The sequence below is a fragment of the Nerophis ophidion genome, linkage group LG20, assembly GCF_033978795.1.
Source record: "Nerophis ophidion isolate RoL-2023_Sa linkage group LG20, RoL_Noph_v1.0, whole genome shotgun sequence".
NCBI classification, from domain to species: Eukaryota; Metazoa; Chordata; class Actinopteri; order Syngnathiformes; family Syngnathidae; genus Nerophis; species Nerophis ophidion.
This window is the reverse complement of record NC_084630.1, coordinates 46160524-46188200: the sequence shown is the minus strand read 5'-3', so window position 1 is coordinate 46188200 and position 27677 is coordinate 46160524. Positions and strand designations below refer to the sequence as shown.

Sequence of the window (27677 nt, the reverse complement as noted above, 5' to 3'; positions counted from 1 at the left end):
AGGTTTTACTACTTACGTATAAAATACTACACGGTCTAGCTCCATCCTATCTTGCCGATTGTATTGTACCATATGTCCCGGCAAGAAATCTGCGTTCAAAAGACTCCGGCTTGTTAGTGATTCCCAAAGCCCAAAAAAAGTCTGCGGGCTATAGAGTGTTTTCCGTTCGGGCTCCAGTACTCTGGAATGCCCTCCCGGTAACAGTTCGAGATGCCACCTCGGTAGAAGCATTTAAGTCTCACCTTAAAACTCATTTGTATACTCTAGCCTTTAAATAGACTCCCTTTTTATACCAGTTGATCTGCCGTTTCTTTTCTTTTTCTTCTATGTCCCACTCTCCCCTGTGGAGGGGGTCCGGTCCGATCCGGTGGCCATGTACTGCTTGCCTGTGTATCGGCTGGGGACATCTCTGCGCTGCTGATCCGCCTCCGCTTGGGATGGTTTCCTGCTGGCTCCGCTGTGAACGGGACTCTCGCTGCTGTGTTGGATCCGCTTTGGACTGGACTCTCGCGACTGTGTTGGATCCATTGTGGATTGAACTTTCACAGTATCATGTTAGACCCGCTCCACATCCATTGCTTTCCTCCTCTCTAAGGTTCTCATAGTCATCATTGTCACCAATGTCCCACTGGGTGTGAGTTTTCCTTGCCCTTATGTGGGCCTACCGAGGATGTCGTGGTGGTTTGTGCAGCCCTTTGAGACACTAGTGATTCAGGGCTATATAAGTAAACATTGATTGATTGATATACACACATGTATATACATACGTATATATATCACATATATATATATATATTTCATACAGTATATATATATACATACACATATATATATACATATATGTACATATATAAACATATACATATACACATATACATACATATATATATATACATACATACATATATATATATATATATATATATATATATATATATATATATATACATACACACAAAGGCTATTTCATCCCTACAAGCCTGTTTAGCAGGCTTGTAGGAATGAAATAGCCTCTGATGTCACATGATGTCACATTATCGATGGAAAATGCATCTTTAGACAATATGATTTGCCTGAGCGGCTAGGAGACATTGAGACTAACAAGCCGTAGAAAATGGATTTTAAAGGGAGAGATTTTTAAAAATAATAATCAAAAATAAAAATTATAATATTTTTTTTTACATTTGGGCTTTCTGGCAGGCCGGATTTTGGACGCTGGCGTGCCGTATCTGTTGGGCTTTTTACTTATTTCAAATATTGCAAGCGAGTATTAACCTGTGATTATTGACAATTGATCCATTCATCCAGCTATCATTTTCTACCGCTTTTCCCTCTTGGTGTCGCAGGGGTGCCTAGAGCCTATCTGTAAGGTGTATTACAGCCTGGACAAGTCGCCACCTCAAATTCAAAAGTGTGATTGATCTGATTTTCAAAAAAAATTATAATAATTTTCCAGCACCAATTAAATCATGTTTTTTGTCAACGGTGTCAGTTCAAGCTTTTTGAGTAGAGAGGAAGGGGTTACTTTCTTCCATGGATGTTTTCTGTTTTTTTAGGAAAAGAAGAAGAGGTGAGGCATGTGAATGAGGGGCAGAACAAGAGGAGGAGAAACCAAAGTTAGATGTGGAGACTCTGACACAGCAGACAACCTCCATGTAGAATTCTTCCCAGGCTCCACCAACTATTGGCTCATTTGTAAGTTATCTCTTACGAATCCATTATGTCATTCATGCAAAGTACTGTTTTTCCTTTGCTAAGATGTAACCATTTATTTTAGTGAGCAATGAATTACAGAACTGGTATGGTTTGCTTTTATTTGCTCCAGATATGCTTGGCAAGTTACTTTGAGTAACATAACGTGATGCTTTCACAATTCAACATGTCATAAAAAGGAATAAGAAAAAGCAGAGTTGATTTAATCCTACAATATTCCCTATTTTGGTGTCTATTGTGTTTTTATTTTGTTATGAAAAGGTTTTGGGGTTTTTTCATTTCCCATGTTTAAGTGTCAACATTTTCTTTAGGCTTTGCAAAGCAAAACATTGATAGCTCATGCAATGGTGACATAAATAAATATGTTGACAAATAAAATAAAAGTAATTGAAAATATAGGAACTAAATAGTACATATGTCAATGATGTTAAAAAAATCATGTAAATGTCAAGTTTGATTAAATTAAAAAAGGTCTGAATCCAAGGAAAGATAGAAAGATAATGATCAATGAATAAGTACAAATCTGGCATCAGTTTTTTTTTAATGAATACTACTGTGAATTAAGCCATAACCTCCTGATAACCATCAATGAATGAAGTGCTGTACATTACTTAAAATGTTCATAACTATCATACATGTTTCATACAGCATCATGATAAAAAAAATACTTGTTAAATGTATATTCAATCAATCAATACAACACTTATCATACACAGGCAAGCTGCAGCACAAATCCTTTAAATTAGTAATATATATATATATATATATATATATATATGCATGTATGTATGTATGTATGTATGTATGTATGTATGTGTGTGTGTGTGTGTGTCGCCAATGTTTACTTAATGGGGACATCGCTCTATTTACACAGTCACCTTTAGGGGACCTCTGACGGTATGGGGACAAAACAACAGGTCCCCCAAAGGGAAACATTTTTAAATAATAGTCAGATCCATTCTGAAGTGATTTTTAAGCTTTGGCCCATAAAACATTTGTTTGAGTGTGAGACATTTGTATTCAATGTTGTTAAAAATAAAAATTCAAAATAAAAGTTTAAATGAGTTTGTATTTTATTTTGCGCCTGCATGTAGTAAAATCTGTTATTAAGTCATTGTCATATTTCATTAGTCGATAGCTGATTAATTATTTGCGTCAGTCTCTGTCAGTCAATTTTTCTCCAAAATATAGTTTTCCAGATTTTGTTAAAGGCATTTTAGCGTTGAAACCATAATTAATTATTTTAAAAAAATGTGGAGGAATAATATCAACAAGTAAAAGCAGTTTTTGTGAGACACATATAGATGTACACATATACATCATTAATTTTAAAAAAACATAATGTATTGTCCTTCATTTATTCTTATTTATCTATTTATTTATTTATATTCATCCATTCACCCCCTGCGACCCCGAAAGGGACAAGCGGTAGAAAATAGATGGATTGCATATTGTAAATTTGGGTTTCTCAAGTAATCTTTCCCTGACCACCTTTTCCTTTTGGCCACCAGGTGGCGCCACCACGTCACCCTGCCCCGGTGCTGCCTGACCTGCACCCTTTGAGCATGACAGGACAAACTGCGGGGGGCATCAAGGATGGCAGCACAGAGCAGGGGCCGCACATCGGATCTCTGTGTTGTGACGAGGCCGCCGCCGCCGCCGCCATCTTGACCAGAAACCTGCTGGGTTGTGGCGTGGCCGTCAAGCATAAAGACAACGTTGAATTTAATAGCAGCTGTGAAGAACGGCGTAAGCTACACTTCACTCCCAGCCAGGAGAAAGTCGAGGGCTACCGGAAAAAGCGACGACAAAACAACGAAGCAGCCAAGCGTTCCCGGGAGAAACGGCGTGCCAATGACACGGGGTTAGAGATGCGCGTCCTGAGCCTGCAGGAGGAAAACGCCCGTCTGAGAGCAGAACTGCTCGCCGTCAAGTTCCACTTTGGCCTGGTGAAAGACTTTTCTGGGGTTTCCATCCTGCCCCTCACTCGGGCGAATCAACCTAACTCTGACGAGCCCTCAAGCCAGCTCCCACAGCAGGACACAACGAGCCAAAAACCTCAGTCACTCTGTGACGATGTGGAGGCCTCCAACTCACGCCACCTAAACCTGCTTCTTGATCCGAGCTGTCCTGGACTATCGACTAGAGTGCTAGTAGAGGAGCAGCAGGCCTACAGCAGCCGTCCTCTGTGGCCACATGCAAACACCCAACACTCACCTGACGCTTTTAGGCGCCTTCCACACAAGCTCCGTTTCAAAGCTCCATGGCCATCCTGCGGCGGCCTCACTGGGCGGCCCGTCGCCACGGTGGGGCCTAATGTCCTTGGAAGGACGCACCAACCAGCAACATGGAGGGTTGCAGATGATAGCCGGGAAAAGGCGGTCAGCACTATCACAAGCCATCCTCTCTGGGTTCAACAGAGGAATCCAGTCTAAGGTCTCAGATAAGCTGCCTGTCACAGGAAGTAGCTGGACTCAAGCGGCTTTTCTGTCAGCAACAGCTCTCCAAGAATGTTGGAACACCAACTCCATGATGCTTTTAGACCTCAACTTATTTTCACCACTTCACAATTACAACTGCCTTTACTGGTTCGCTTGTAACTACCAAACCACATACAGCAGTGGTCCCCAACCTTCTTTGCCTCGGTTAAATGTAGGCATTATTTTCAGGGGTCGGCTTTCCACTTATGCCAGATAAACGCTGAATTAGTGGGGGCCCTGAGCTTGTTTCTTCGCAATGAGATGCAAATGATATATTCTATAATACAAAGGTCCTGGGTTCGATCCTGGGCTCAGGATCTATCTGTGTGGAGTTCGCACGTTCTCCCCCGTGACTGCGTGGGTTCCCTCCGGGTACGCCGGCGTCCTCCCACCTCCAAAGACATGCACCTGGGGATAGGCCCCTCCCACCTCCAAAGACATGCACCTGGGGATAGGTTGATTGGCAACACTAAATTGGCCCTCGTGTGTGAATGTTGTCTGTCTATCTGTGTTGGCCCTGTGATGAGGTGGCGACTTTTCCAGGGTGGACGCCGCCTTCCGCCTGAATGCAGCTGAGATAGGCGCCAGCACACCCCGCTATCCCCCCAAAAAAGGGACAAGCGGTAGAAAATGGATGGATGGATGGATGTTCATTGGTGTACATTGTATCATGTCACAAAGTTGTAACAAATATAACAAATTGCAACTTCCTGTGAGGAGTTGTATTGTCCATCTCTGAACAAGCTTATTGGTGTGTCTGATGCAGGGGTCGCTAACCCAAAATATGGAAAGAGCCATATTGGACAAAAAATACAGAAAACAAATCTGTGTGGAGCCGCAACAGATGATGTAGGTGTTTATATTAGCTATATTAGACTACTGTCAAAATGACTTTGTGTCGCAGGCTGGTGCAAATCTCGTTGACAGAAATGTTAAAATGTAATATTTGTTCTACACATTTTTGCAACATTAGAAACTATTGTAAATCAGAGGTTACTCATGAATTGATTAACGTAGACCCCGACTTAAACAAGTTGAAAAACTTATTGGGGTGTTACCATTTAGTGGTCAATTGTACGGAATATGTACTGTACTGTGTAATCTACTAATAAAAGTATCAATCAATCAATCAATCAATTAGATAACTTTTGGAAATGACTGGCTTTCAGACAGATAGAGGGATAGTACTTTATTGATTCCTTCAGGAGGGTTCCCTCAAAAAAATTAAAATGGCCAAAAGGTATAGGTGTGGGTGTCCAAGTTAAGGCTGTCTTCTTTTAATAGATTTATTACAATCTTTGGCAAGCAGGGTAATGTTTGCTGTGGTCTGGAACAAAATGGCACACACAAAACTATGAGAAATGCAGCCAAAATTCCATCCGTCCATTTTCTACCGCATTTTCCCTTTGGGGTCGCAGGGGGCGCTGTTGCCTATCTCAGCTACAATCGGGCAGAAGGTGGGGTACACCCTGGACAAGTCGCCACCTCATCGCAGGCAGCCAAAATTACATACAGATAATGTGTCATGAGACATCCATCCATCCATTTTCTACCGCTTATTCCCTTTTGGGGTCGCGGGTGGCGCAGGCGCCTATCAGCTACAATCGGGCAGAAGGTGGGGTACACCCTGGACAAGTCGCCACCTCATCGCAGGCAGCCAAAATTACATACAGATAATGTGTCATGAGACATGTGAAACTAAATTATATAGAAAGAGGATACAAGTAAAGGAAATGAAATGAGCTGAAATATAGCTACAAATGAGGCCTAATGATGCAATAGAGCTAGCCTAAATAGCATGTTAGCATGGATTAGCTTGCAGTCATGCACCGACCAAATATTCCTGATTAGCACTCCAACAAGTCAAGAACATCAACAAAGCTCACCTTTGTGCATTCACGCACAGCATAAAACTTTTGGTGGACAGAATGAGACAAAAAAGGAGTGGAAGATTTGACATGTAAACAAACTGTTGAAGCACAGTCCACACTATGGTGAGTTCAAGACCCGCCGAAATGAGTAGGACAATAAAATGTTCACCAAATACTTTCATCAGTGAAGCATACACACAAACATATTCAACAACGGGCAAAAACCATACTCAAACAAAAAATCTTTTTCCATTTTCACATCTGCGGTTCCCTCCAAGTTTTCTCATTGTAATCCCATTGGGTTGAGTTTTTTCTTGCCCTGATGTGCGATCTGAGCTTTGTGGCTTGTGCAGCCCTTTGAGACACTCGTGATTTAGGGCTATATACATGATGTTTGATTGAGGATTATTACACAAATGCCCCTTTCGCTTGATTTTTCACATTTTGGATGCCCATATGAAGTGATGAAACAAAACCCTTACCAATCATAAATCATGGTGACAAGCAAGTTTTAAAGTTCAGTTTTAAAGGGTTACAATGACACAGACAATGCTTGGAATAGCTTTGTCTTTTTGTTTTCCTTAATTTTTTTAATAATTAGAATAAATAGATCAAACATATTAAGTTGAGAGGAAGCACAGTTGCATGTGATGCAATTTCTGTCCGTCATCATTGAAAATATATGTAGCAAATCCCCCCACCAAGGTTTCTCATTTTATCCTATTGGGTTGAGTTTTTTCTTGCCCTAATGTAGGATCAGAGCAGAAGATGTCCTTGTGGCTTGTGCAGCCCATTTAGACATTCGGGATTAAGGGCTGATTGATTGATTGATTGATTGATTGATTAATTGATACCCTTGGTGTATTCTCCACCAATATTTTTGTCAACTGACTCTGACAATGTTGACACACCAACAGTTTTATCGTTCCATTAATTTCTCTCTCTCTTGACTCGTATAATTGTAATAGTTGATAATTGTAATAGTTGATTTCCTCTTAATAGTTGCTTACTGTCTTCTTCAACCCATTTCCATCTATAACTTCTTAAACTTTAAAAAACACTTCTGTTGTTTCTAGTTATAGTTTAGCAGAGAGCATAGCTATTAGCATGCCTGCTCCTGCTTGCTCTCTGTGTCTTCTGATGTAAAGAATGTTCAACTTTCTCCTCCAGTTGACATATCGCAATGGGGGTGATTATGTATACATTTGGGGAGTGGCTAAAATGGAGATACACTATTAACTGCGAGCTTGTCAGCCGGCGGACTACAAATACATTTCAGCCATAAAGGATCAACGTTTGTAATCGGCATTGAAAGGCGTTAATCGGCAATGGTGATCACATACTTTTTCCATTAAAATCATCCCATTCTGATTGGTGGTTGATTAATTGGCACATTCCTAGTTATTACATTATAAGAGTGAAACTCTAGTACATTTTTGCATAAAGCAACATTATTGTGTGAATGCATTCACATATATGGTTTTCTACACCAAAATTCATCAATTTATTAAACTTCTTCTTCTTCTCCAGATTTTGGGGCGATCCACCTCCCACATTTTTCAAGCGGTTTAAACTCCAACTTCAAACTGTGCAGCCTATTTGGGAATCGCAGGCTTTCCTTTTGACAAATTCCAAAAATTTGCAGATTTCCCAGAATTCCAAGTTTTCCGGGACATTTTTCCCATTCCAAATGAATTGGCCATTTTTCAAACTTCCATCGTTTCCACATTTAAACTACCTTTTTTCCAAGTTCAAAAAAATTCCAGGAATTTCCAGAACTCCTGGTTTTCCAAAGCCCTATTTCCACCCTTTTTTCTGGCGACTACTCCTTCCACATTTTTCAAAGCATTTCAACCCTTTTACCATCAAATCATTCCTCTTAATGATTGAACTGGAATTCCCGGTTTTCCCGAAATTCCAGGAATTCCGTAATACCATTTCTCAATTCAACATGTTACTTCAACATTTCTCGACTGATTAAAACAATTCTAACACCAACCATTTCAACTCATTCAGACCATTTAAGTATTTTTTACCATTTAAAAAAAAAAAATCCCGCTTTTCCCGAAATCACTATTTTGGGGGAAATTCCCATTGAAATGAATGGGACATTCTACAAAGTTCCACTACCCCCACATTTTTCATCTGATTCCAACTGTTCCAACTTCAAAATATTCAGCCTGTTTGGGAATGATGTGCTCTACAACAATTCTAGAAAAAAATCCAGAATTTCAGTTCAACTTCAGCATTGGAGCATTCACATGCAATTCCTGAAGGAATTGCCTGATCTAGTTACATATCACGTCGTTACATGCCCACTGGGCCACATTTTGGAGAGCCTTGCACTCTGGCTTCACTTCAAAGAATATACACAAAAACTGAAATCAAAGCCAAATTCAATATATCCTTACATTTTTCCGAATAAGATATTTTTTCTGTTAGAACAATTAGCCTGTCCTTGTAATACACCTGAGACTTTAGAAAGGCAAAACAGAAGCCGTTAGAAGAAGGAAATGGACACGTCAAAACAAGTAAAATTGTCTTTGCCAAGTTATTTTAAGAAGTACAGTACAGGCCAAAAGTTCGGACACACCTTCTCATTTCAATGGGTTTTCTTTATTTGCATGACTATTTAAATTGTCACCAAAGGCATCAAAGCTATGACACCTGTGAAGTGAAAACCATTTCAGGTGACTACCTTTTGAAGCTCATGGAGAGAATGCCACGAGTGTGCAAAACAGTAATCAGACCAAAGGGTGGCTTTTTTAAAGAAACTAGAATATAAAACATGTTTTCAGTTGTTGAACCTGTTTTGTTAAGTACATAATTCCACATGTGTTCATTCATAGTCTTGATGCCTTCAGTGACTATCTACAATGTAAATAGTCATGAAAACAAAGAAAACCAATTGAATGAAACGGATTTGTTCAAACTTTTGGCCTGTACTGTACATCTTGGAAATCTAGAGCATATTACTTCAGATAACCAAATTGGTGTAACATATAAAGTGGTTTGTGAAGTTTGAGGGATGTTGTCAGTGTTTGCAGAGTAGCTTCCAGTAAGTGCAGACATTATAAAGGTAATAGTGACACATACTCTATCCACTCTCCTCTGCATCCATACAGTACATTTGAATAAAAGGCTGGTCAATTATTTAATGCTGTGACAAATTGTGACCTGCAGATAAAGACAAATGACCAACTGCCAGGAACAAAGTTATGCTTTGAACCCTATACTTAATTTTCAAAATATCTTCGCTCCTGAAACCGAAAAAAAAAAAAGTGGCGCCAATGCATACACACAGGGAGAGGTGCATGAGTCATCTATCCCGTCATCCGCACAAGAGCTATTTTTAGTTTTGGAGCAGCTTTGGTGCAGACTGATTGACCATTGTGCAAGAAGGATGCAGGTTCAGAATATATGAACACCTGGAGAGAGCAGGGACATCCTCTGAGACAGAAAAGGCATTAAGACACTAGACTTGAGAAACACCTCTTCCTATATTAATCAATCAATCACACGTCTTGTCTAGAAAACATCCAATGTAAGGGTGCAAATATGTCTGAACAAAAGTGAAAAAGCAAATGAGTCCAATATTTATTCATCTAGATCATTATGAAAGCAATACGATTGATAAAAAAAACAAGCAGGGGCCAAAAAGGTACGCTTGTAGGAGTTTGGTGTGGGAGAACCTGATCATCCAAAAGGAATTCGTGCAGGAATGCTGGATGTATAGATTCTATACAAGACTACATTGTGTGTGACGTCTCAGTACAATGTTGCATCATTGGTCATGATGCATGTAAAACATGCTGGATGTATAGATTCTATACAAGACTACATTGTGTGTGACGTCTCAGTACAATGTTGCATCATTGGTCATGATGCATGTACAACAAAAACGTGAAGAAATTAATATCAGCAAAAAAAATGATCCATTCATCCATATGCTACCGCTTCTTCCCTTTTTGGGGTCACGGGGGCCTATCTCAGCTACAATCGGGCGGAAAGCGGGGTACACCCTGGACAAGTCGCCACCTCACATAATTAAATATAGGATTACTTCTGCTCTCATCGACTTGCATCTATAATCTCTGGTATCAGCTCTGATACAAGCAGTCTTGCAGCGTGTTTACTTGTGCAAACATGAAAAGCCAGTTTTATTTTATTTATTTGAATTAGGACAATGCATATTTGTCAACATAGAGCAACAATGTAAATATGCCGGAGATAGCACAATACCTCATTTTCATCCATTGTCCTAAGGCAGGTGATGGTACAAAAGAATACATAAATCACAAGACATTACACATTACAAGCATACCATGGACAAAAAAATAAAACAAACGGGGAAAAAAACTAAGTGAATAATCTGTGCGTGCATGTCTGATTAGTTTTCAAGCACTGTTTCAGTGCAGTTTTAAATATGAAATGAGTGTCACAGTTTTTGACATGGGCTGGCAGCCTTTTCCATGACTGTATGCCTCTGATAGACCCCACCATTTGGTCAAATTTAGACAAGCGGTAGTAAAAGGATGGATTGATAGTCCTGCGCCTTTGTACGTTGCAGCCCCCTCTGGTCACTGCTCTGGTGTTTACTTGACTGCTATTTTAACATCTAAATGTCCTCCAATAAGCACACAAGGTTGGTCTTTTCATGTATTTTAGTTTTTTTTGTATATGTAAACAGACTATATGCTACTTGGAAAATAATTCAATCATTTGTTTTTTTTAACTTTGAAAAATGAACACCCATTTGATATTTGTTTGACTAGTACTGGTACTCTGAATTAGTGAAACTAGAAGCTGGCCGTGACACCGCATCTAAGCACACAATACCACACAAGCTATGCATAATAAGTGTAATAAGATTCCTTACAATATTGTAGTCTAAAACAGGACATGTGTCAAGATAAACAAGTGTCAAATAATTACAGTTGCATATTACTTACACATACAAAGTCTTTAAGGCAGAAGCATATTAGGAAGTATCCAGTAACAAACATGTCTGCATCATAAAAAGCTTATTGCGTCAGCTTAGTTTAATGAATTATTGTGTTCCAAAAGGTGCCACCAAAAAAGGGATTACCACTCTACTTAAACTTGAAGACAACATAAGTCCATTCCAGATGGTTAATAATAAATATGCTGGTGTTTTTCATACCTCGCATTATTCTCTGTTTAAGTCATTTAAGCCTTTTCTGACAATCCACAAAACACAATGAATAAAGTTTGTATGACTCATACTGATATCGTATCAATATCGGTATCGGCCAATACTCAAGGCTCCAATATCGGTATTTTATTGCAAGTGACAAAGTTATATTGGGACAGCCCCGGAAATTAGTAGGCTACGGACAGTGGGACTTATTGTTCATTGAGAAGAAATACTAGATTGAGTTCAGAAAAAGTTGATTTTGCAATGCATTGTGGGGGCCGGGTAGCCATTGTTGCTGGTTAAAGCTTTTGTTCACATGGCTGTATTCAGCAGTATTGTGAGAGAGAGAGCAACACATTGGGTTAAAATGGATCGTACCAAAAATAAAATTAAAGGACTGTACCGAGAAAAACTATTCCAAATGCTGGCTGGAGAAAATTCGTTAAATTTGTGGAATTAAGCCATACAGTATGACCACATTCAATGGACAAGCGATTCGGGTAATCCGAAGCCAAACTTGTCCTGCATCTCGTCAACCGAGTCAGTTTTTAAACAGACAAAATTCTCGGAAGGCCATGTCGGTAAAGGCTGACGGGCAAATCAACTTTGGGTGCTTGCATGACCTCGAAATGTAACATCTAAGAGAGAAGACTGTTGTCAACATAACTTGTCACTGTGTGCTTTCACCTGGACCAAATTGTTTCAAACTACATATATTTTAAGCTTGAAACACATGTGGGAAATATTCAAGGTTCTCTCAGTTATTGATACTAGAATAGGGGCATTGCTTTTTTCCAAAATATTGTATGTTTTTCGTGACTCCTAGCTGGCTTAGGTAACACTAGCGCTAACAGCCAACTAAATCCTATGTAGGAAACAGAATAAAACATGCTTTGATTTCAACTTACCAGTGTGAAAATGCCGTAAAAACACCAATATGTAGCAGGTGATGGCATTAAAAAGTCATGTTTGATCATCTCTCGGCTGCTATCCAGGCTTTTCGGCCTCTCTTTAAATGGCTCACTAGCCGAGTTCTTTCGCCTTTGCTTCTATGCTGGAATAAGACAAATCTCACCAACCTTATTTTTTAAGTGTGGCCGTTACTGATGCCACGTTTGCGCCGTGTTTTGAACTCGTTAAATAAAAACTAAAACTTTAGGACGTAGTCTTTTATTCAGCAGTGTAAATAAGCTATTGAGATGCATGCAAGACCCACAATGCATTGTGTTTCCACATCACACTTTCAGGCCCAATTCCAGGCCTGGGCAATTATTTTGACTCGGGGGCCAAATTAAGAGGAAAAAAATTTGTCTGGGGGCCGGTATATCTATTAATACAAAACATCAAAATAATGTCTGATTGAATGCTAAACTTTATGAAAGCGGAATGTAATTTTACTTTTTTTTACTGAATGAGACACCCAGAATAGAATGTACATGAAAAAAAAAAGAATGTGGGTTTTACAATATTAACTATGAACGATAAAACACTGAATATTGACAACATATAAACGTCATACACCTTCTCGAGCGAAATATGTGACTGTGACTTAGATTACTTTAGTAACTAGTATTTAATGCAAAAGCGCAGATTCTAACCATTGAAATACTTTGTATAGTCCAAGACTTACTGTCATTTGAAAACATCACTGCACATCATAATGGCAGCTAAAGTTTCCATCTTAAAGAGCAAAAATAGTTACTTGGCAATGTCCGGCGGGCCAGATTGAAAAGTTTGACGGGCCCCATGCGGCCCCCGAGCCTTAATTTGCCCAGGTCAGCCCTATTCTCTGGTTGGCCCTGGTATGTATAACGTGTGTTGAGAAGCAGATTTACGATGCCATCTACAGTGCAGAGTTGCAATGACAACTTACATCATAATGTCCCCATCATAATCTCATTATAATGTCTTTATGAGCAATTGCGTAACAGGTCCAATGTTTTCAGATAAATGAAATATGGTAAACACTGCTAACATATTGTAGAAAGTATCCCTAGACGAATGGAAACTGCTGCATATTTTCTCATTTTTTCATGTCCTAATGATATTGTCTATATTGTATATATCATAATATTATTAGTATCGGCCAAACAATATAAACACTTTCTTGATAATATAGGACGCCGCAACAGACAATTGGATCTATGACTCTTTCATCCATTCATTCTCCATTTTGTAATCAATCTTCATTGCTTCATTGGGTGTAGTGGAACGACCCCCCCTCCATAATCCATATTAGAAAGGTTTGGTTGCTAGGCAGGCACCACATCATAGTAACCATGGGAATGTGGAGTGAGTGTTGGGGGTTGGCTGTCGCAACAACATACTAATGGTGGGGGGAGGACTGAGACAAGTTCAAGGCCACTGTTTCTCAAATAGTGTATTGAGTGTGTGTGTGTGTGTGTGTGTGTGTGTGTGTGTGTGTGTGTGTGTGTGTGTGTGTGTGTGTGGAGAGAGAGAGTGGGGTGTAGAGCAATGAGACAAAACAAAGGGAAAGGAATAGAGAGAGAATTTAAGCAGCTGTGGTGTAACTGGTACTGGCGAGGACACTGGTGTTGTCCATCCATCCATTTTCTACTGGTTGTCCCTTTTGGGGTCGCGGGAGCCTATCTCAGCTGCATTTGGGCGGAAGGCGGGGTACACCCTGGACAAATCGCCACCTCATCGCAGGCACAACACAGACAGAACATTCACACTCACATTCACATACTAGGGGTCAATTTAGTGTTGGCAATCAACCTATCCCCAGGTGCATGTCTTTGGAGGAAGCCGGAGTACCCGGAGGGAACCCACGCAGTTAAGGGGAGAACATGCAAACTCCACACAGAAAAATCCCGAGCCCGGGATTGAACCCAGGACTGCAGGACCTTCGTATTGTGAAGCAGATGCACTAACCACCGTGCCAGTGTTGTATAACAGAATAATAAAATAAAAAACACACATTCCAAAGACAATTGTTCAATCCAGGATCATTTTAGATTTTCTTGGGAACTGTTCTCATTCTAGAGATGGGATAAGATATGCATTTAAAAAGCAAGTATGTCTCTGCAGGACGGTCCTTAATACTACACTAGAGATAAAGATCAATACGTATGCACACACTATTTACTGTAAACACAGCAGGCACAGCGAGGTGTTCAAGACAATATTGTCACTGACGTCTGTATTGCAGCTGAAAATATGTAATTAATGTTTTTAGGATGAGGACTGGCACCTCGTTTTAAGTCTTCAATGAAATATTGCACGGTGCACGTCAGTATTAATGACCCAATAAGTCAGGCAAAAATGAGCATCTCGCTACACATTGACTTATAGTGACAGTATTACTTTGAAAGGGATCATTTGCAATTTAAATAAATAAATGATAAATGGGTTGTACTTGTATAGCGCTTTTCTATCTTCAAGGTACTCAAAGCGCTTTGACACTACTTCCACATTTACCCATTCACACACTGATGGAGGGAGCTGCCATGCAAGGCGCCAACCAGCACCCATCAGGAGCAAGGGTGAAGTGTCTTGCTCAGGACACAACGGACGTGATGAGGTTGGCACTAGGTGGGATTTGAACCAGGGACCCCCGGGTTGCGCACGGCCACTCTTCCACTGCGCCAATTTAAATCCTTTTCATGAGCGATGGTAGTACTATCATTCAACAAAACCCAAAACCAGTGAAGTTGGCACGTTGTGTAAATGGTAAATAAAAACAGAATACAATGATTTGCAAATCCTTTTCAACGTGTAGTCAATTGAATAGAAAATATTTAATGTTGAAACTCAGAAACTTTTTATTTTTTGCAAACTATCATTAACCTACAATTTAATGGCAGTAAATAAACGGCAGCCAAGTCGCCACAATCTTACCGTAAAATTTACGGTGTTTTTTACAGCGTATTACTGTAAATTAAAAAAACTGTACAATATATTTTTACTGTACAATTTATTGCTTTATAATCACAAGTCAAGCAGACATATATTTCAAAAATGTTGAAATGTCTGATGATAGTATTATATTTTTTGCATGAGTAGCGATGAGGTGGCGAATTGTCCAGGGTGTACACCGCCTTCCGCCCGATTGTAGCTGAGATAGGCACCAGCGCCCCCCGCGACCCCAAAGGGAATAAGCGGTAAAAAATGGATGGATGGAGTAGATCATATTAAAGTTTAAAAGATATCCAATTGCATGCAAGACATGTTTTTTTACTGTCAAAATGGAAAGAAATATTTTTTTAAATAAAGTACTCTATTGACACATATCACTTCAGGTCCCGGTCTGGCATGCCACAGGGCTTTTGAGTTTGACACGTGAGTTAACTAGTTACAGTACATTAAGAAAGCATTCACAGCGCTGCACTTTTTCCACATTTTGTTATTCCAAAATTGAATACATTCATTTTTGTCCTCAAAATTCTACTGACAATACCGAAAATAATGATAATGTGAACGTATTTTTATTATTTTGTAAATGGGCAGCACGGTGGAAACAGGGGTTAGTGCATGTGCCTCACAATACGAAGGTCCTGAATTCAATCCCAGGTATGGAGTTTGCATGCACTCCCCGTGACTGCGTGGGTTTACTACGGGTACTCCGGCTTCCTCCCACCTCCAAAGACATGCACCTGGGGATAGGTTGATTGGCAACACTAAATTGGGCCTAGTGTGTGAATGTTGTCTGTCTATCTGTGTTGGCCCTGTGATGAGGTGGAGACTTGTCCAGGGTGTACACCGCCTTCCGCCCGAAGGCAGCTGAGATAGAATCCAGCACCCCCTGCGACCCCGAAAGGAACAAGCGGTAGTTGGATGGATGGATTTTGTAAGTGTATTAAAAATGTTATTCACACGTGCATAAGCATTCACAGCATTTGCTGAATACTTTGTGACGCACCTTTGGCAGCAATTACAGCCTGAAGTCATTTGGAATTAGATGCCACAATCTCTGTGGGCAGTTTTGGACATTCCTCTTTGCAGCACCTCTCAGGCTCCATTAGGCTGGATAACAAGTGTTGATTTTCATCACAGACATAGATGTGATTCTTTTATCCATCCATCAATTTTAATTTTCTGAGGGAACTCTCCTGAAGGAATCAATAAAGTACCATCTATCTATCTATCTGTCCATCCATCCATCTTCTTCCGCTTGTCAGAGGTCGGTCGTGGGGGCAGCAGCCTAAGCAGGGAAGCCCAGACTTCCCTCTCCCCAGCCACTCGGTCCAGCTCCTCCCGGGGGATCCCGAGGCGTTCCCTGGCCAGCCGGGAGACATAGTCTTCCCAACGTGTCCTGGGTCTTCCCCGTGGCCTGCTACCGTTCGGACGTGCCCGAAACACCTCCATAGGGAGGCGTTCAGGTGGCATCCTGACCAGATGTCCGAACCACCTCATCTGGCTCCTCTCCATCTGGAGGAGCAGCGGCTTTACTTTGAGGCACATCTGTGGTCCCCTCCAAGGTTTCTCATTGTAGTCCCATTCATCCATCCATCCATTTTCTACAGCTTGTCCCTTTTGGGATAAATAATAATTTTTGCTTGATTGATGGTTAGTTATGGTTTGAATTCATATCCAACGTGTTTTTACTGTCAATATCGGCTGCTGAGTTAAAAAAAAATCTGTTTTCTGCTAGTTGTGTGCCTCGGGATTTTTCAATTAAAAAAAACGTGCTTTGGCACAAAAAAAGGTTGAAAAACACAGGGTAATGGAACAGACATTATAACAGTGGTTCTTAACCATGGCTTCGATCAAACCCTAGGGGTTCGGTGAGTCGGGCTCAGGGGTTCAGCGGAGGTCAAAACACCCGACTCATCGTGTAAATAAAAACTTTATCGGCGTATTACGGATACGGCAACAGCAGAAGTCACACTGATTTGCAGGTGTGTCATTTTTTTGTGAGTTTATGCACTGTGTTGGTTTTGTTCTTTGAACAAGGTGTTGATCATGCACAGTTCATTTTGTGCACCAGTGAAAAAAAAACCATGGTAACACTTTAGTATGGGGAATATATTCACCGTTAATTAGTTGCTTAGTAACATGCAAATTAGTAACATGTTGGCTCTTAACTAGTCATTATTAAGTACTTATTAATGCCTTATTCGGCATGGGCTTATTATAACCCGAACCCGAACCAAATAACTCTATAGTAAGTCTTTGTTACTTAGAATATGTTCCTTGAGTGTCCAAAAAACTCTAAATTAAGTGTTACTTAGAATATGGTACTTATACTAAAGTGTTACCAAAAACATATACGTTTGTCTTGAATTTGAAAAAAAAAAGGAGGGTTCGGTGAATGCGCTTATGAAACTGGTGGGGTTCGGTACCTCCAACAAGGTTAAGAACCACTGCTTTATACCAGTGGTTCTCAAATGGGGGTACGCGTACCCTAGGGGTACTTGAAGGTATGCCAAGGGGTATGTGAGATGTATTTATTTTTTTCATTCTAAAAATAGCAACAGTTCAAAAATCCTTTATAAATATATTTATTGAATAATACCTAACAAAATATGAATGTAAGTTCATAAACTGTGAAAAGAAATGCAACAATGCAATATTCAGTGTTGACAGCTAGATTTTTTTGCGGACATATTCCATAAATAACTTAGATTTGTATCATGCTTTTCTAAACACTCGGAGCGCTCACAGAGAAGTGGGACTCAACATTCATTCACACGATGGTGGTGGTAAGCTACATTCATTGACACGATGGTGGTGGTAAGCTACATTCATTGACACGATGGTGGTGGTAAGCTACATCAGTAGCCACAGCTGCCCTGGGGTAGACTGACAGAAGCGTGGCTGCCAGTTTGCACCTACGGCCCCTCCGACCACCACCTATCATTCATTCATCATTCATTCACCAGTGTGAGCGACGCCGGGGGCAAAGGGTGAAGTGTCCTGCCCAAGGACACAACGGCAGCGATTTTTTGGTTGTCAATAGGTGGGAAGCGAACCTGCAACCCTCAGGTTTCTGGCCGGCCGCTCTACCCACTACGCCATGCCGCGCCATAACTATTGATGTTAAAGATTTTTTTTTTTGTTTGTGAAGAAATGTTTAGAATGAAGTTCATGAACCCAGATATATTTCTATTACAATCCCCAAAGAGGGCACTTTAGGTTGATGATTACTTCTATGTGGAGAAATCTGCATTTATAATTGAATCACTTGTTTATTTTTAGTTATTTTTATATCTTTTTTTCCAAATAGTTGAAGAAAGACCACTACAAATGAGCAATATTTTGCACTTTTTATACAATTGAATCAATGAGAAACTGATGACATGGTGCTGTATTTTACTACTTTATCTCCTTTTTTCAACCAAAAATGCTTTGCTGTGATTAGGGGGTACTTGAATTAAAAGAAATGTTCACATGCCTGAATAAAGGATGAGAACCTCTGCATTATACAAAATGTACATTTATTGGCCAGCCCTAAATACAATCCTCGCGTAGTCTCGCGAGGACACGCAGAGGACACAAACGTGACGAGGCAGCGGTGGAGGTGTTACGCAACCATTGACCTACTAACACATATTTGTGGAGAGGCTGCCGCACAAAGTGGAGCAAAGTGTCCGGCGGAGCACAACACTGGGGCGGCCCGAACTCGGAGGACACGCACTACCAACTGAACGGAGCGCAAAGAAGGAGCAACTTTTGTTTTCTGTCCGTTGGAGGGTTTTTTTTATCTGACAAGAAGGCGGAAACGGCACGAGAGCCGCTTTTGTGTCGGGGAAGCCTTTACGTTGTTTGCCCCTCCTCCACTAAGGTATGTTTTTCACGCCACTTTCCGTCTAATACTGCCTTAAAGCGGCCATATCCCCGCAGAAGGACCGTTATTGGGTAGCTTTATAGGGGAGGACTCGCCGGTCATGGCCGGTTATTGTTCGCCTTCGACTGGCTGGTCACGTAACTCAGTGTTAGTCGCCCTCTGAACATGTGCTCTCCATTTTGTTTTCTGCCTGTCACCTACGACTTAACCTCATATATTAATAAATATGTTTACTTTCCTACATTAATGACGGTTCTGTCCGTTCGGGCACATGGCAGCTGCTGCTCGCATGATGGAGGTCATTTAAAAACGACCATCATACCATTATTAAAAGGTAAATACAATAAAAAGTCTACTATTATTATTTAGTTATTATTGGCATTTATAATAATGGTATTATTATTATTGATGATGATAATATATTCGAAATTTAGGATAAATATAACAGAGGAAAATTTAAAACATTTGTATGCTCGTACAACATTTAAAACCTTTAGCATATCAGAATGTGGAATTCAATTATGGAACGGATTAACCAAATAAATAAAACAAAGCACTACTGTGATTCAGTTTGTAACGGTTCAAACTACAAGTGTTCACAAAGTACACGGAACAAGAATTATGATCAACCCTTTTTTTCTTATTGAGACAAAGATTATAGATGTAATTAATATTTGTATGCTTATTATGGTATATTATTTATTATTTATTTGTTCACTGTTCTGTTACAGAGAACAAGGCAATTGGATAAAATTGCTATGATATGAAAAGGGGTAGGATTAAATGAAATCTGCTTCTTTCTACTCCTTTTCGGACGTGCTGTAATGAAACAACTGGAATTGTGTCGTATGCATGTTCGAAATAAACTGAAACAGACCTGAAATTTAGATTGAGATCATACCAAGAAACGGTGTCTCATAAGTATCTCATATTTATTGCTTATTTGTGCCATTTCCATCCATGAAAAAAAGCACGTTGGGTAAGGCGGCTGTTTTAGGGATGACATAACAAGCACACAGCCGCAAACAAACAGCATCGCTCTCCTGGGACAAAAGGTCCTGGACCGTAGTTAATTCCTGCTCACACCAAGATTTAAAAAAACAAGCCTGCCAAAGTTTTATGTAATCCAAATGTAACCTGAGGGCTATAGAGCTGTTTTTCGGACCAGGTAAAAGCGGCATTGGCCTTGTCGTGACTTTACTCAAATTAGACGAACTAGCCAGGATTCAGGATGTGATGCAATGCGTGGAGAGAAAAAAAATCTGCGTCTGTTGAAAGCCTTTTCGTGTGGCTGCTGCCAGCTGGTCTAGTTTCAGAGCGTCTGCTTTCTGAATTTAGGTCAGACCTGTATTTGGACATGACATTAGGCATTCAAGGCGACTCGGGATCGCTTTGAGCACTGTGTTTCTGCTCTGGGACAGTTTATTCATTAAGGATTAAATTACTTTAAACAATACTTTACTTTAAATATACCCATTTCTATCTTCCCTAAAATTGTACAGAAACCTTTTGAGTGATTTCCAACCAGTTATAGCATGAGTTCCAACAGTGTACACATTGCAGTGACTCTTACGTCTATTAAGAATCTGGAATGTCTGAATTCCAGTCTCTGTTTCCCGTGACACTAAAGTGTAGGGCAAAATGGACGTGCCTCGCTAGGGGTCCCTCCACGTGTGTGGTTGGATCTTTTAAAAAGTTGGAGGAGGGGTCACACTTGCACCGGTGGGGGTCAGAGGTGAAGCACAACTGCCAGAGTAGAAAGTGCCTAGGAACTGCTAACCGTTAAAAACCACAAATACACCCTCTTTCTCTATTGAATCCTATTAGACAGGTGAATGTTTGGTTTTAACTTGAGCTCCTTTTTTCTCAACCTTGCACTGACGGGGAAGTTGCAGTAATTCAAAGTCAGTCAACTGTAACTTCTGCTGCAGCCTAATGTGCACGTTACACAAGCTTTGCAGTGCAACAAGGGTGATTCAGAGCACGTACATAAGGAGGAAGGCGGGTGTGGGGTGGTTGAGGCAAAGCCCCTCCCCACGCCGACCAGAGAGGCTGTTATGTGCGGGGATGGCTGTGCGCTCTTACGTCAGTGCCATCTCCAGCTATAATTTTTCATCTGCCTCTGATGCTCATTGTTCCGTGCAGCTTTGCAGGCTCCGTCTAGCGCATGCGGAGATTGATGTTGCGTGAAAATTGCAGAGGCTTTCGTAATCTTTAGGCTGGTGAGGCATTCCAGTTTGTCTCTTTGCTGCAGGAGGAATCTCATTTTCACCTCTCAAATTCTTCATGTTATTCAACACCCTCTCCTCACATTTTTTCTAATGGACTATTTTTAGAGTGCACTCTAATACTTCTTCCTTCTCCAGCCCTCCCTCTCCTACAGTACCACTGACCTGTTTTATGGCGCACTGTCAAAGACGGGAGGAGTGTTTACTGCTTAGCGTTGTTTCTAGGTCAGTGGGACACCGCAGACGAATACGTTCTTTCTTCCAAACCCGCCTTTGTTCCCTCCCCCTCCCTCTTTATGAAAATAATTCTGCGTAGAGGGGAGGAGCTGGGGGAGGGGTTGACCCCTACATTTTTCCATGTCTGTTGGCGCGTGTCTAAATCCCGCTTGTCTGCGTAGCTTTCCTCCTGTTCTTTTGGGAAAATTAGGGAAAAAATGTAGTCATACAAGTTTGGTAACCTGCCTAATCCAGCCACCAGTTATAAGAAACTCTGCTCCGCCATTAAGGACATTACTCAAGCTGTTTGAAAGTCACGCCATGTTTCTGTTTTTTTCCACTATGAGATGATGTAACAAGTTCATTGTCTCAAACAGGCACCAACCAGATGCTCACTTTGATAGTAAACATGGCATTGACACTTTGCTCCAACAGGAGTCCACTATCAGGGCACAGCTGTCCTATTCAATTATAATTCATAATGAATACAATAATCATCATAAAATGAGATAAATAACCACTGCAAGATTTTTTTTTATAATATGCTATGTGTTGGAGCACAGAATACTATATTGTAAAACATTTTCAGTTTTATCACGGTCTCCATTACTTTTCACTGCCGACATCTCTTGTTGTCAGCGGACATCTGATCATTCTTTAGTTTTTCCCAACCTCTAATTAAAAAGCTATTGCTCTAGAACAAGTGGTCTGCAACAGGCAGTTTGTGAGCTAACAATTGCTCGCCACATGAGTTTCACTCAGAGGGTCAAATTATTTGTTTATACTCCTCTGTTTCACGACAAATTACCACAAAAGAGTATATAGGCGCCGCTTTGTATATAAAGAACTATTTAAATATTGCCTGTCATATAAATACAACAAATAGCTTAAATCTTGTTTTAGTCAAAGTAGCGCTCAGATGGAAGTTCAAGACCTCTAACTTTGGGGTGACTGGACTGTTGTCAGCGAAAATATTAACTTCATGGCATGTTGAGTGGGGGTTGGGTCTTCCTGTTGATATGTTTTATTAGTACGCAGGTGTTCAGGAGTTCATGCTCTGTCAGTGGACAAAACAATGGGTTGAATTACAGTGGATACCTAACATTTGTCGTCGTTATGACACATACTGTTATTTATACTGACATTTAAATAAATTGTATTCATTTTGTCGGTGACCTAATGAAGCTCTTGCACTTAGAAACTAGAATTAGTCATGCATGTTCTTCTTCTATACTGCACATTACTCAAATGTTGATGAAACGGTGATGAAACTTTGAATATCAGTTTATAGCAGCTATGTAAGGGGATAAAATACATGTAACTTGTGACTGAAATGTTATTGTTTTAATTTTTATTGTGGAACTAACTGTCTTTTTTCTCCTTCCTATTTCCTTCTCTGTAGACCAGCTGCACAAAGGGATAAAACAGGAAGATCACTTGACCTACATCTTCTGCAAGACGGTGTGGCCTGACGAGTTTCAAAGCTGCTCAGAACATTTGGGCTGACATCAATAAACTCCAGTTGACCTCCTGAAGGACCCCAGAGACTTGTGTACACCAAAACAACGAAGGAATTCTAAATGCAAAATTGTTCCTTTTTCAAGGATTTTTGTGCGGAAGTCTAGTTCACTGTCTAAGATGATCACAGAGTTCCATCTCTTTTTAATCTTCTTGGCTAATTTGGATACTTGATCATTCCAATCTACAAAACAATTGCAACAAAAACCAATGAGGCTCTTTCTTACAAGTGCACAAATACCTCATTCAGAAGTTTTTGCTGGTCCCACAACATAGTTGAAACTTTTTTTAAAACAATACATTTGTGCTATTATTGCACGTTTTTCCCTTTCACATCTTGCTGGAGTTTCACTATAGCCATACTTGGGCAAAAATGGAAAGCCTGAGTCTCCACCTCCCATCACCCAGCAACAAAAATGCCATGGAGGTAGACACTTTTACTACCTACAGCAACGGCCTCCCATCTCCAGCCCCCGAGGACGGGGAACGGGTCGGCCGCCAGAGTAAGGGTTCCAAATCTACTGTGGCATCTCGTCGCAAGCGAGAGTTCATCTCCGACGAGAAAAAGGATGATTCCTACTGGGAAAAACGGAGGAAGAACAATGAAGCAGCAAAACGCTCAAGGGAGAAGCGGCGCCTGAATGACATGGTACTGGAGACCCGGGTCATGGCACTGAACGAGGAGAATGTTCGTCTAAAAACGGAACTTCTTCAGCTCAAGCTGCGCTTTGGCCTTATCAGTACAGCGTCCTACATGGAGAAAAGCCAGCAGATATCTACCAGCGCTGCTGGTGGTAACTCGAGTAGCAATTTGAGCAGCATCAATGGCACCCCTAACAGTAATGCCTACCTCTCAAGTAGCGGCTACTCCAGTGCCTCCCAGGTCATGCTAAACTCTGACTCTTCCGAAACTGAACAGTCCAGCCACTGCGAGCGTCACGCCATGCTCCACAAGTACTCTCCGAGGGGATCCGTGTCGGACCTGTCTGACGATTCCTCTAGCCCCGAGCCTATGGGCTACAGCATAAAGACGGAGCCTTCCAGCATGGAGATGGCCGGACTGGAGAACAATGGGATGGGATTGTCAAGTCATATCTACCATAGCAGCCAGCCCGCTTTGTTGTCTCCTCACCAGCAGGATGTGCCTCTGGCCGAAGATACCACAGACTACGAGCAGCCCTACATGGAAGCCTCCTCCAGCACCATTCCTCAAGCCACTTCTTCGCAAAGGAGTGTCATCTTGTATCGGTCCAGCAGCGGCTGTTACCCCATGGACAGCCAGAGGGCACATGAACAGCAGAGCAGGCTGCAACAGCATAGCCAGCACTCCTTGACTTCCAAGTTCTCTGGCTGCTCGATGACTATCACAGAGGTCGCAGAGAAGCTACAGAGAACAAAGACGGGGGACTGTGAGCAGTATGAATATCCCAATGGTCAGGCAGAGTCAGCCGAGGAGTTGCAAGAACAATACAATGGCCATCACGGACATTACAGCTACCAGGCTCAGGACAGTTGCCTCGAGCAAGTCGACAGCCAGAACCCCTTTGCCCCTAATCTGATCCACAGCACTGAGGAGGGCATGTCATCGTTCACACAGCACAATCGCTACCTCGACACACTGGACGACGAGCCTCCTGTTCTTACTTATGAAGGAGGCCCCAGAGCTGATGGCTTCTACCAAGAGAATTCCTCCGCTAAAGATACGTCGTCTAGCGATGGGGACCCGCGCAGCTCTGACAAGGAGGGCTCTACTGACGACGAGTCCCCCTCATCATCGTCCTCTGACATAAGCAGCTACTACCAGAAAGGGTCCGAGGCTGTGGGGCCACACGGCGAATGTCCGGCCGAGGTCAAAGGGACCGCACTGCCCCACAAGCTGCGTCTTAAGAACCGAGCTCTCTCCTCGACTAAAGCACAGACGGACAGTGGCGCGAGTGCTTCCATGTCTCCGTCCCCCACACTGCCCCAGCACCCTTACCTGGCTCTGTCGAACAATGGCCATGCCAGCAGAGAGGCGGACAATGAGGTTGAGTACACAGAGGAGGAGGTCAGGGCTCTGTCAGATGAGAGGGCGGAGTCAAAGATGTCTTCAGCCAGCTGGAGAAGAGGTGGAAGTGATGAGAGACATGTTTAAAAACCGGTGGGAGATGTGTCAGTGTTTAGTCGCTGCAACAAATGGACAACTCATCACTTTCACTGTGTCACTAATTTCCCTTTAGTCTCTCCTACCTCCCACATAACTCCAGTTTCAATCACACATTGAAATACTCACATTTCTGGGATACTTAACTTGTTTTTATATTCTATACATGTTCCAATAATGCCACACTAATATTCTGTTAGTGTGGCATTGTAAGAACTTTCCTTTGACCAAAGAATATTCATTTTGGTAGAGTATCATTGTTCCACCCCTTCAAGCACTTAGATTGTATATTCTTGTAACATACATTTTTTTCATATACGACATTTATATTTTAAAAAGAAAATGTGGCAAAAACAGAAAAAAAATGCTATTGAATGAAGAAGTCTTTGAAGACTTGAAGCGCCCAGTTTGTTGTTGAGTCAACTCGCAAATGCCTCAAAAATCTTAAGACAAATAAGAACAAAAACCCCACAGACCGTTGACTCTTTTGCATTATGGGTCAACTTGGGTGAACACTAAAGATCCAGAACAGTCCAGTGGTCATATCAGTCAAAGACTAAGCAGTTTTACAGCACTGACAAAGCACAAGGTGATCCCCATTTGCCACATTTGACGGAATCGACACACCTCGGCATCCCAGGTGTCTAATAAAAAGATCTCCCATCGCAAAGCTGCTCTCTCTCTTCTCATAAGGTGCCTCTCTAATGTGTCGTCTCTTTTGTCCCCACATTGGCCAACGTCTTATCGAGCCCACTCACCTGTGCACTGAGCTTTAGCAACCTGCATCATACAGTCTGTAGAAGTCTGACAGTTCCACTTCCTGGTGCCTGCCTCTGGCCACTATGTATAAATGTAAAGTTGTCTATCACTTGTATACTGCTGTCATTATTTGGTTTTTTTCTATTACATGGCCTATTATTTTGTCTATTATTATATGTAATTTTATTGTCGTCCTGTTGTCATTTGGATCTATGCTCTTCCTGGTTGTGCTGTGTTTGTTTGCCCATGCTATCCCATGCAACCATTTGTACTGTGTTGCTGTATTACCTATATTGTTGGCCCAAACCTTCTGCGAAAATGAGACAAAAAAGATACACTTGCCCACATGTCATCATGTATGGCTATACATTACATGGATTTGCGCAATGATTGGAAAAAACGTATTTTTCTTTGTGAAGGTTGAAAATGGGGACGAATAAAACATTGAAATGTGCTTTTTGACTTGACTGTAATTTCTCACTCATCAGAGCACCAACCTTCCACTGCTTGCATACCTATAAAATCATATAAACATGTTAATATGTTCATAACTGGACATTTTTTAAGTTAACACATGATCACTATGGCAAAGAGTGGCAGGCAGTTAGTGGCATACACTTGCACATGGGGAAAAGCCCAGAGTGGCATTTTCAAGGGGGCGCCGCAAGGGTCAGGGGGTGAAAATAGAATTCTAAAAATGTATATTGAATTACGTGAGTCAGATGGGCAGCATTCTCTAGGGGCGCCGATAGGAGGAGCTGTGGAGAATGTTATTCCCAAAATAAATTTTATATGAAAAAACTTTTAATATTTGAAATTATATGAGACAGGTGGCATACCATGGGGGGGCCACAAGGATGAGGAAGCAAATAATTGAATTAGAGGAATTGATTTTGTCAAATTGTACTAATATTTATTTTTAAATTAAATTAGCCAGATTGGCGGCATTCTCTAGGGGGCGCCACCAGGATAAAGGGAAAGCAATAGAAAAATAAAATAAAAAGTATTTGATTTATGCTTTTTAAAATATTTATATTATTTCACTCGAGTCAGAAATCTAGGGCACAGGTGTCAAACTCAAGGCACGGGGGCCAGATGTAGCCCACCAATTAATTTTGTTTTGGCCCCTCAAAATCCTGGAAATAATGTGTATCAATAAAGAAGTGTAACGTTTCTTACTAAAAGTATAATTTCTTTCTATTTTGGGAGAAAAACAATATATGTACTCCATGTAATTGCAAATCATGTTAATTTAAATATTGTCTAACTATGCAAAAAAATATAAAACATTCAAACCCATCCATCCATCCATTTTCTACCGCTTACAAACCATTTTTTAAAAATAGAAATAAATACTAATAATGTTTTCAAAGCAAGTTATCCATCAAATTGTGCAATGTAAAATTAGCAATAGATTTTAATGGTATATTTGTAAAATGTACTGTTTTTTACAGCATTTTTCTCTAAATGGAAAAAAACTATTTTTTTTTCTGTAATAAACTGTGATACCGTTTTGGCCATTTACAGTAATACATTGAAAAACATACAGTTGTTGATTTGCGGTAAAAACAAACTAGCATGTCAGGTGCCAAAATTTTACTGAAAAATTGAGGTTTCTTTATTTGCAGTAAAAAAGCTAATGTAAATTTTACAGTAAAATTCTGGCTACTAAGCTGCCTTTTTGACCATAAAAACAGCAGTACTGTTCTTCCATTTACAGTAATATACACTCAATTTTGAGGTGAAATTATTGCAACTTACCATATTTTTTTTTTTACATTTTAGTTTAAAAAAATGTATTTAAAAAATGGTGTAATAAAAGTATTCCCTGTTAATAGCAG

General features: G+C 40.7%; 1 protein-coding gene and 1 long non-coding RNA gene across 2 annotated transcripts; both read left to right on the top strand.

Annotated features, from left to right (window-relative positions):
* The first annotated feature begins 1577 nt into the window (after positions 1-1577).
* On the top strand, positions 1578-14752 carry LOC133539222 (uncharacterized). Its single transcript, XR_009803208.1, has 3 exons — positions 1578-1695; positions 3225-6187; positions 7595-14752. It is a non-coding gene; the product is annotated as an uncharacterized LOC133539222 (long non-coding RNA).
* A 3922-nt stretch (positions 14753-18674) lies between these two features.
* On the top strand, positions 18675-26290 carry LOC133539221 (uncharacterized). Its single transcript, XM_061881389.1, has 2 exons — positions 18675-18969; positions 22819-26290. The coding sequence occupies exon 2, from the start codon at positions 23308-23310 to the stop codon at positions 25066-25068; it is 1761 nt and encodes a 586-aa protein (XP_061737373.1). The 5' UTR covers positions 18675-18969; positions 22819-23307; the 3' UTR covers positions 25069-26290.
* Positions 26291-27677: the final 1387 nt, after the last annotated feature.

Bases quoted from the DNA above. Each gene is read 5' to 3' on its own strand.
- LOC133539221 (XM_061881389.1), top strand. From the start codon at position 23,308: ATGGAAAGCCTGAGTCTCCACCTCCCATCACCCAGCAACAAAAATGCC.